Below are 10,929 nucleotides of genomic sequence, written 5' to 3' on the forward strand. Positions count from 1 at the left end.
CTGGGCTATAAGCCTATTATATCCCTGTAGTTTTTGGGTTACATAATCTTGTGTTGGATCTGTAGTAGTAGTTGATCTAGGGTTTAGGTTCAAGAATGTCTGAATTTTATATATATTCTCAATATATGTTTGAGTAATATGGTTATATACCTTTTTGTTGTGGTGTAGGCTATTAGCATAGGTTGAAGTTTGTGGGGCTATAACTATTGCTTCTCTTGGCTTTTTTGATGTAAATGGCTTATCAAATACGGTATTTAGGTTTACATTGATATGTGGTTTTTTTCTAACTTGTTTGCTTGTACCTGCAGCTGTACAAAAAACAACTGTGTTATGGGTTTTTTGGAGTTTCCCAACGTCTCCTTCTACCTCTGGAAGTTTAGAGTCTTCCGATCGACTTAGCTCCGCATTTTTATAGTCATGCTGCTGACTTTCTAGCTGTTGTAATCTTTTTCCCATACTCTCCATCTGTAAGGATAGAGTAGTAAGGATTGTAAATATGTCTTTTGATTCTTGGCTTTCATCTGTTTGGGTACCTTTGTCTTGATAGGTAGTCTGCAATAACATTCTTGTCAGTTCGTATTACTTCAATTGTAAATGTAAAATTTTGTATATTTAATACAAGTCTCCTTATTTCCTTTGTAGTTACTGAATCCTGTACTTTCCGAGTTATCCACCATTTTACTTGTGTATTATCTGTTCTTACTATAAATTTGTTATAAACAATATATGGCTCAAATGCTAACAAACATTTATATAATCCAAATAGTTCTTTCCTATTTATTTCCCATTTTAATTGTGGTTCCGTGTATGATCCGGAATAATATCTACAATGATGTTCAATTTTTTCATTATCATATTTATATTTTAAAACTCCTCCGTAGCTGTGATCACTAGAATCAGTTTCTACAATATATGTAAATTGTTTCTTTTCATCTGGAAAATATAGTTTTGGTAATTTTTTACACATATTTTTTATCTTCTGTATATGTATTTTATCTTTTTCGTCAAAATGATATTCTATGTCCTTTTTTAATTTTTTCTGTAATGGTTTTAAGTTTTCTGCTAATTTAGGAATATATTCTCTTACTTGGTTAACCAATCCTAAAAATGATTGTAACTTCTTTTTTGTATCAAGTGTTTCATTCAAGTTAATTATTTTTTGTACTACATGGGTTTGCATTTTTATCCCGTTTTTATCTATTTGTATACCTAAAAATTCTATTTGATTTTTCATTACTTCTGCTTTCTTTTTACTTAAACTTATTCCTGATATTTCTACAATGTGTATGAATTTTTCTAGTAGTTTTATATGTTCGTTCTCTGTTCTAGAATATAGCAATATATCATCTATATATATTATACAATTTTCTAATTGGTTGAAGTAATTATCCATAAAATGTTGATACCTACCTGGTGCATTTTTATATCCAAAAGGTAATACGTTCCATTCGTAAAATCCTTGTGGTACTGTGAATGCTGTTAACTTTTTAGATTCATCTTCTAGTTTTAAATGGTAAAATCCTGATTTACAGTCAAATTTACTAAAATAGTTATATCCTTGTATTTGTCTAATTTTTAGTATTTTATTTGGTATCGGATAATTATATGTTTTTGTCTTTGCATTTAAATTTCTATAATCTATAACCATACGGCTTTTTCCTCTTTTTTGTTCACTATGCTTATTTACTATAAATGCTGGGCTAGTATGTTTACTATTACTTTCTTGTATGTAGTTATTATCTAATAATTCTTTTATATGCATTTTAAATTCTGTTAAATCATTAAAATTGTATTTTAAAGGTTTTTGTGTTATTATGCTATTTTCATCTATTAGTTCAATCTTTATTTTTGTTTGATGTTTTTCCCATCCTTGGAGTGGATTATCATTATATAGTAATTCTAGTTTATCTTGTAATGGTTTTATCTTATTTATTGAGAAAATGATTATCTCTATATTATGGTTACTTTGTATTACATTTTCTAATTTTTGGGTAATCTTTTCACTTCCTTTAATCCAGGGTGTTGTTTTTCTTATTTTATTATTTACTCTTTTTGCTCCTAATTTTTGTTTACACGGGGTAGTAAACCACCAATGTGTTTTTGTTATAATATGTGGGTATAATTTATCTAAAAATGGCATTCCTAATAATATATCTTTATTTGTGAATTCGTAACTATATATTTCTTCTATGGTTAATATTTTATCCCATATTTGTATTTTTATATTTCTTGCTTTATATGTTATCATACTTCCTTCATTATTAAATCCTGTTACTACTATGGGGGTTTTTAGCTTTTCCCATTTACTTTCTGGTAAACAATTATGTCTACACATATTAGCTTCTGCTCCTGTATCCACCATAGGTGTATAATATCTATTATAATATCCTTCTACTATTATTTTGGCAAGTATGTATATCTTTGGCATTATATCAAAGTTCTTTTTATTATTATTTTCTTATTTTCATAACTTATTATTAATTGCCTATCTTCTAATTTATATGGTTTGACTTTTTCTAACCATTTTATCCCTAGTGTAATATTTTTATCTCCTTGATATATTTTAAAATTTATTAATATTGGTATTCCTCCAATAATTAATTCTTTTTCAGTTGTTTCTTCGTTTTTTCTTAACGCTTTTGGTAGTTCTGAATTTTGTTGTTCTATTGTTACTATCTCTTGTTCTGGTATTAGTTCTCTTATAACATAATTCTCTTCCTGTCCTGTATTTATTAGTATTAAATATTTTCTTTGGTCCATTATTCCTGTTATATAATAATGATGTGGGTTTATTTCTTCTATTTTTTGTTCTATTAATTTTTGTGGAGTGGTATAATTTATTCTTTTTGATGTACTTCTTGATGATGTTTCTGGAATTTCATTATTTATTCGTTTTGATGTGCTTAATCTTTCTTTTACTATTTCTAAATCTTCATCCATGTCTATTTCTGTATAACTGTAATCATTGTTGTCTATAACTGATACTATTCTTTCGAATGGATTTTCTATTTTTATTTTATTTTTAGCTGTTATCTTATGTTTTGTTGTTAAGACATATAGATTTTTACATCTTGCTGTGAATATTTTACTTCCTGGTGCTAATTCTATTCCAGACATTTTCCAGTATAATACAAATGATTTATCTATATTTTTATCATCTACTGCTACTGAATAGTTAGCACTTACTATAAATTTAAATTTTTGGTATATTAAGTTACTATTTCTATGACATTCTTTCGCTTTTAGCTTTCCTTTGCTCCATCCAGTGGCTCTTCAAGTTGCTTAACGTTCTCGCTTTACTAGGGACACGAGCAACACTACGGTAATATTTATCCCTGCAAGGCTTGTAGTGCATGTCTTTGTAGCACTCATATCTGGCTGCACTATTTTAGAGTGCACCATCTAGACATCTCATAAAGAGATCTATTAACACATTTGCAATACCCTTCGAAAATGTCAACTGACGCAATCAATTCATCCATCATATCTTCTTATACTGCTTTTGTTAACCCCCATAGGGCAAATCTGGAAGGGGTGAGGCCAATTGTATATACTTCTATTACTATTGAATATAACTCAGAAGTGCTATTAGGAGTTTTGTACGCCGTGCGGTATGCCCACAATGCGTCATCTAGCTTCCTTGACCAATCAGTCCTATTTGCATTAATAATCTTTGCTAGAATGTTCTTTATCTCCCGGTTGGAAACTTCAACTTGACCACTTGATTGGGGATGATAAGGTGTGGACACCTTACTTGACGCCATATTTCTCTAGTATCCCCGTGAATGCCCTGTTACAGAAATGAGACCCACCATCACTAAGAATGGCTCTAAGATTGCCAAACGGCGTAAATATGTTTTTCTTTAAGAATGGGGTCACACTCTTTGCCTCGTTGTTTGGTAAGTCAATTAATTCAACCCACTTGGACAAATAGTCCACAGCCACCAAGATATATTTCATCCCGCAAGAGCTTACAAAGGGATCCATAAAATCAATTCCCCCCACGTCGAAGATTTCTATCTCCATCACAACGTGCATTGGCATTTCATCCCTCTTGGAGATTGATCCTTGCCTTTGGCATTGGTCACAAGCCTTGACCATTTGATTGGCACCATGATAAATCTATAGCCAATAATAACCACATTCAAGCACCTTATCCGCCGTTCGATTTCCTCCATGGTGACCCCCAACGGGTGAGTCGTGGCATGCCTTTAGAATTGGTATAATATCTTCTTCTGGAACACACCTTCTGATGATGTTGTCAGCACAAACACGGAACAAGAATGGTTCTTCCCAATTGTATTGCCGACAATCTTTCAAAAACTTCTTCTTTTGATATGATTCCAATCCATCCGGAATAAGGTCACTAACCAAGTAGTTAGCACTATCGGCATACCAAGGAGCAAAAGTGCTAGATAGTGCCAATATGTGTTCATCCGGGAAAGCATCGTTGATTTCAAGATCTCCCTTTGGTCTCCCTGCCTCTTCAAGCCTTGATAAATGATCCGCCACTTGATTTTCAGTCCCCTTTCTATCTTTGACTTCGAAGTCAAACTCTTGCAACAACAGGACCCACCGAATCAACCTAGGCTTTGCATCCTTCTTTGCCATAAGATAGCGAAGAGCAACATGATCTGTGTACACTATCACCTTGGATCCCAACAAGTAAGCCCAGAATTTCTCAAAGGCATAGATAATGGCAAGAAGTTCTTGCTCAGTCACCGTATAATTCATTTGCACTCCATTGAGTGTCTTGCTTGCGTAATAGACGGGTGAAGAACCTTGTTGTGATGTTGGCCCAGCACTACTCCAATAGCTACACCATTGGGGTCACACACGAGTTCAAATGGAAGAGACCAATCGGGTGGGACAATAATAGGTGTCGTGGTGAGCTTTTGCTTCAATTCCTCAAAGGCTTTGAGGAATTTCTTGTCAAACACAAATTTTGCATCTTTCTCAAGGAGTTTGCACAGAGGATTTGCAATCTTGGAAAAATCCTTGATGAAACGCCTATAAAATCCGGCATGCCCCAAGAAACTTCGGACACCTTTAACTGAAGTAGGTGGAGGAAGCTTGGAAATGATCTCGATCTTTGCCCGGTCAACCTCTATGCCATGTTTTGAGATTTTATGGCCCAATACAATGCGTTCATCCACCATGAAATGGCATTTCTCCCAGTTAAGCACAAGGTTGGTCTCCTCACATCTCTTGAGCACTTGTCTAAGATTGTTAAGACAATGCTCAAAAGAGTCATCTACCACCGAAAAGTCGTCCATGAAAACCTCTAGAAAATCCTCCACCATGTTGGATAAGATGGACATCATGCATCTTTGAAAAGTAGCCGGAGCATTGCACAAACCAAACGACATCCGGCTAAAGGCAAAAGTTCCATAAGGGCAAGTGAATGTTGTCTTCTCCTGGTCCTCCAATGCTATATTGATTTGGTTGTAACCGAAATATCCATCAAGAAAACAATAGAATGACCTTTCCGCTAGCCGATCAAGCATTTGATCAATAAACGGCATAGGGAAATGGTCTTTGCATGTGGCACTATTGAGCTTCCGATAATCCATAATCACCCGCCATTTGGTCACCGTTCTTGGTGGGATGATCTCATTTTTATCATTTTCAATCACGGTCATGCCTCCCTTTTTCGGCACACATTGCACTGGGCTCAATCAAGAGCTATCAGCAATGGGGTAGACTACCCCGGCATCCAACCACTTGATGATTTCTTTCTTTACCACCTCTTTCATGGACTGGTTCAACCGTCGTTAGTGCTCCACACTTGGTTTAGTCTCATTCTCCAATAGGATTTTGTGTTCGCAAATTCCGGCGGGAATCCCTCGGATGTCCGTAATTGTCCATACAATAGCTTGCCTATGCTCCTTCAAGATCTCTAACAATTGTTCTACCTGCACATCATTCAACAAAGAAGAAATAATTACCAGTAAAGTATCATTTGAACCAAGAAATTTATACCTCAAGTGTGGTGGAAGTGGTTTGAGCTCTAGTTGCGGTGGCTCAATAATAGAAGGCTTTGCGGGAGGAGTGGCTCTATTCTTCAAGTCGAGAGAGAGCTTTGCCGAAGCATAAGTGTACGACCCAAGCCCCTCCAATGCATTGACCGATTCCATATATCCTTCAATATCTTCACCATCAAAGTTTACCAAAATAGCCGCCAACTCCTTACTGAGGCATTATTCTTCCATCTTTATTTCAACCTCATCTTCCACTTTATCAACAACATCAATCACTGAGATTCTTTCATATTCATGTGGTAGTTTCATACCCTTGCTTTCTTGGAATGTGACCTCTTCATAATTCACACGGAATTTGGTCTCATTCCGTTCCAAATCCATTAGTGCTCTTCCTGTGGCTAGGAATGATCTCCCCAAAATGATAGGGATCTCTTTGTCAACCACACAATCAAATCGGCGGGTAAATGAAGCTTTCCCACTTTAACAAGAACATCATCGACAATTCCCACCAGTCTCTTTATGGAACGATCAGCCATTTGCAATCTCAGACTTGTTGGCCTTGGCATACCTAACCCTGCTTGCTTGTAAATGGCAAGAGGCATTAAGTTGATGCTAGCCCCATTATCACAAAGGGCTCTTGCAAAATCATGTGCCCCAATAGTACATGGAATAGTGAAAGCTCCCGGGTTTTCTTTCTTTTGAACGGTGGATGTTGCAATGGAACTAACCCGGTGAGTCACATTCAGCACTTCATTCTTGGTGGTTCTTTTCTTGGCAATCAAGTTTTTGAAATATTTAGCAAAACCCAACATCTCTGAAATGCTTCCACAAATGGAATATTTACCGATAATTGCTTGAGAATGTCATAGAACTTTTCGAGTTTGCTATCATCAACCTTCCTAGCAAGTCTTTGAGGGAATGGAGAAGGAGGTCTAGGAATAGGTGGTAGAGTTTTTGGTGTCTTTTTTTCATTTTCCTTTACCTTTTCTCAGTTTTCTTCTTGCATTTTCAATTCTTCCGGAACCTTTTCAACTTCAACAACACTTGGCTCTTCAACCTCAACCTCTTGTTCGGACTCTTCAACTTCAACCACTTGTTCACTCCATCCTTGTAGTACCTTCCCACTCCGAGTAGTAATTGCCATGACATGAGAAGTTGGACCACTCCCACTACCCTCTGGGTTCGCAATTGTGTCATTTGGAAGTGTCCCTTTTTGCTTTGGATTTTGTTCCCTAGAGAGGTCTCTCATTTGCATCTCCAATTTTTGAATGGATACGGTATGAGAGCCAACAAGCTCATTCATGTTCCTCATAGAAGTGTCAGACTTCTCTTGATGTTGCAATACCCATTCAAGCATGCTTTCCAACTTGGAATCACTTGAGTAACCTTGATTTGAATATTGACCCTTTGGAGGAACATAAGGGTTTGAACTCCGATTTGAGAAGTTGTTGTTGTTATTCTGATTTCCTTGATTTGAGCCGCCTTTGTCATTTCGCTACTGTTGGTTGCCTTGCACTTGCGGGTGAGGCCTCCATTGGTTTTTTTGTCCTTGACCTTGATATTGTTGCCTTTGATAACCTCCTTGAGAGTTGTTGACATAGTTTGCCTCCTCAAAGTCTTCATTTGATATGGGTTGCACATCCTCCACCACATTTGCCTTCTTCGTTTGGTTTTCGGTGAACATCTCTGTCAACACATTGACATTTGTGGCAAGCCCTACAATCACTTGATCTCTCTCTTGATTTTCCTTGATCATAGTGGTCAAGGAAGGAGAACCATATGCAATTCCACCTGTAGTGTCTTCTGAGTGCCATGGTTGATTATGTTTTGCCATTTTGTCAAGTATTTGTGTGACCCTTGTGAATGATTTATTCATTAAAGATCCATCAGCTACATTCTTGGCTATAGGATCCAAACCCTTGTAGAATTTCTCCAACAAAATAGAATCTGGAAAACCATGATTGGGAGACCTCACCAAGTATAACTTGAATCGATCCCATGCCTAATGTAGATGTTCTCCCGGTACATGTTTGAAAAAGAAAATTTTATCTCGGAGCTAAGACTTCTTCCTTTGTGGGAACCATTTAGCTAAGAATGCTCGGACAAGCTCAGACCTAAAATGAATGGAGTTTGGTGGAATATTTTGAAGTCATTTCCTTGTTTCCCCAGCTAGTGAGTACTGGAATACCCTCAACCTTAGGGCATCATCAGAGACGTTCTTCTGCTTATGTATCGCACACACACCCAAGAAGTTTCTAAGATGTTGTGTCGGATCATCATCAATGGAATTCCTGAAAAACCCCTCCGCTTTGAGCATAAGGATTAAACTATGTTCCACCTTGAAAGTTGCAGCACCAACAACCGGAGGTACAATAGCATTTGTATCCTCGATGTACTCATCTATGTCCGCAAAAGGATTTTCTTCCATTTGTTCTTCCATTTCTTCTTCATATTCGGCCATATTCTCCTATCAATACCAAGAAAAACAAGCAAAGTGTGATGGAATAGAAGAAGACGCAAAGTAAAGCACACACTAATTAGTAATTTCAAAACCGTATTCTCCGGCAATGGCGCTAAATTTGATATGCACAAATTACACTTTTATTAATTAGTGTAAGGTGGTCGGTGTCAAATATAATAACCCAACAAGGTTGGGGTCGAATCGCACAGGGAATAGGCATGAAAAGGTTACTCGAGTAGTGTGTTACTTGACTTAAGTTGTAATTCTATTCGGTTAATTGTAACAAGAGAGTGATATAATTATGATTTGAAGAAATAACTAATTGTAATGTTGAGAATGTAATTAATTTGATTAAGGAAACCAAGGTTGTGTCCCCTTCAATGGAATGTGATGCTATCGGTGTTAATATGATATATTTCATATGGAAGGTTCTTTAGATATGAAAATGATTTCTAAATGACTACCAAATATTTTCCAATAGTTGGGTAGTATTTCCTCTTTATGATTTTTCCAAATATAACAGAGTTGCAATTAAGAACAATAATATATGCCAAATAAAACCCACTTATTCCTAAGCGATTCTATTTAACAAGGTTTAGAGCCTTGAGTCTTTGATATTTACTTCTACCAAATTCTAACTCACTTTTCCAAGCAAAGAAGAAATTTAATGGCATTTGTTAATGTTTGCAACCACCAACAATAAATGAAGAATGAGAAATAAATATATATCAATCAACCATTATACATATATTCAATGTTAAACACCTATTAAGATAACACCCATTTAGGGTCCACAACCTTAGTATTTAAAGTTAGCTACACATGCTAAAATACAAAAGGATGAGAATATTTAATGCCATAAAGCTTACAAAGTGCAAGATTCTTCCTTCAAAAGCTTTCAAAAGAGAGGAATATTAAAGACTTGGATTGTAGCTCAAAAACCAGACAAGATGCCCCCACAAAACCCCAATAAATCTATTTATAGCGGGTCAAAACTCGGGTCCAAAATCGAACAAAAATACCCTTCCAGGTCAATTATGCAACCACATATCTGTAGCATAACAGACACGCGGTTCACATTCTCTTCATGGCCATCGTATTTCCAAACCCTAATTTCCAGGCATTCATCGCATTCACGTTCTGCGGTCTGCATTGTAGATATGCAATCGCATTTCTCATCGCATTTTCCACCTTTAGCAGCTTTCACAACGAGTTTGCGGTCCATTATACGACTGGCAAACCTGTTCTGCGATCGCATACTGGACTGCATTTCTTGCACTGGACTTTGGCCAACAAACTATTGGGGTTTGTGATTCCTTTGAGCATTATGCGGTCCACATGTTGGATTTGCAGTCCGCATTTCCACATCCGCGATCGCATTTTGCTTTTTTCTTGTCCTTTTGTGGCTTTTTGATTTTATGTCCATGCTCTTAGGTCCTTAAACCTCATACACTGCAAAAACATTGAAATTATATAAGTATAAAAGATAATTGCATTTAAAACAAGCTAAAATCTAAGCAATTTGTATTAAATGTGCCGAAATTCTCTGGCACATCAACTGCACAGGTCTATTGGGTAATCTGGTCCTAGTCTCGTCACTACTTCGCCGAGGTTAGGCTAGGAACTTACCAGCACATGCGGTCGGTTGTGCTGATACTACACTCTGTACTGTGTGTAGATCCCGGTGCAGCCGCTTTCGGACCTTAGCTTTGGGGTTGCTGCCTTCAGTCCATTCGGAGATCCGAGGTAGTCCTACAAGCATCCTCAGGCCTTGGCGTCTCCTTCTATTCTTTTATTCTATTTTTTATGTATTTCAGAGACAGCATTGTAATAACTCTTTCAGACCTTTATTTGTAGTATTCTTAGACAGTCTGTGAAATTGTGACACCGGCCTTGGGTAGTTTATATATGGATTAGTATTGGCATCTTTATTAATATATTACGTTTCAGTCTTCCGCTTTTAATTTCTGTTGTTATTATAATGTTGGCTCTTAATTGTTAAAGGAATAAAAATGGGAAAAAGGTAAATAATTCAAATGGTTGGCTTGCCTAGCTTTCACTAGTATTAACTTGATACCATATTATGTTTTTAAGACATTGGGGATTGGGAAACCAAGGCCCACATCAATGAGGTTGCAGATGGCAGATAAGACAATAAATAGGCCATTGGGGATTATAGATGATATGCTTGTGCGGGTCGACAAGTTCATACTTCCCGTATATTTTGTGTTTCTAAACTGCAAGGTTGACTATGAGGTGCCGATCATATTGGGGAGACCTTTCCAAGCTACAGGGAAGGCTTTGGTTGATGTGGAAGCAAGGGATCTCACCTTCCGGGTGGGTGATGAAAAAGTTGTGTTCCATGTATGCAAATCAAGGAGACGGCCCAATAGTAATGAAGTATGTTCCTTTATGGATCTTGTGACCGAGGTGATTGTTGAAGACACCAATGTTGTGATAAATGTGGAGGAACCTTTGGAAGCTGTG

General features: G+C 36.6%; 1 protein-coding gene across 1 annotated transcript; it reads right to left on the reverse strand.

Annotated features, from left to right (window-relative positions):
- Positions 1-6,379: 6,379 nt before the first annotated feature.
- On the reverse strand, positions 6,380-6,793 carry LOC107796581 (uncharacterized). Its single transcript, XM_016619376.1, has one exon. The coding sequence runs from the start codon at positions 6,791-6,793 to the stop codon at positions 6,380-6,382; it is 414 nt and encodes a 137-aa protein (XP_016474862.1).
- Between the last annotated feature and the right edge of the window lie 4,136 nt (positions 6,794-10,929).

This window comes from Nicotiana tabacum, chromosome 22 (assembly GCF_000715075.1).
Source record: "Nicotiana tabacum cultivar K326 chromosome 22, ASM71507v2, whole genome shotgun sequence".
NCBI lineage: Eukaryota > Viridiplantae > Streptophyta > Magnoliopsida > Solanales > Solanaceae > Nicotiana > Nicotiana tabacum.

What these genes read in the sequence shown, in the direction of transcription:
- LOC107796581 (XM_016619376.1), bottom strand. Translation starts at nt 6,793, where the DNA reads ATGTTGGGTTTTGCTAAATATTTCAAAAACTTGATTGCCAAGAAAAGA.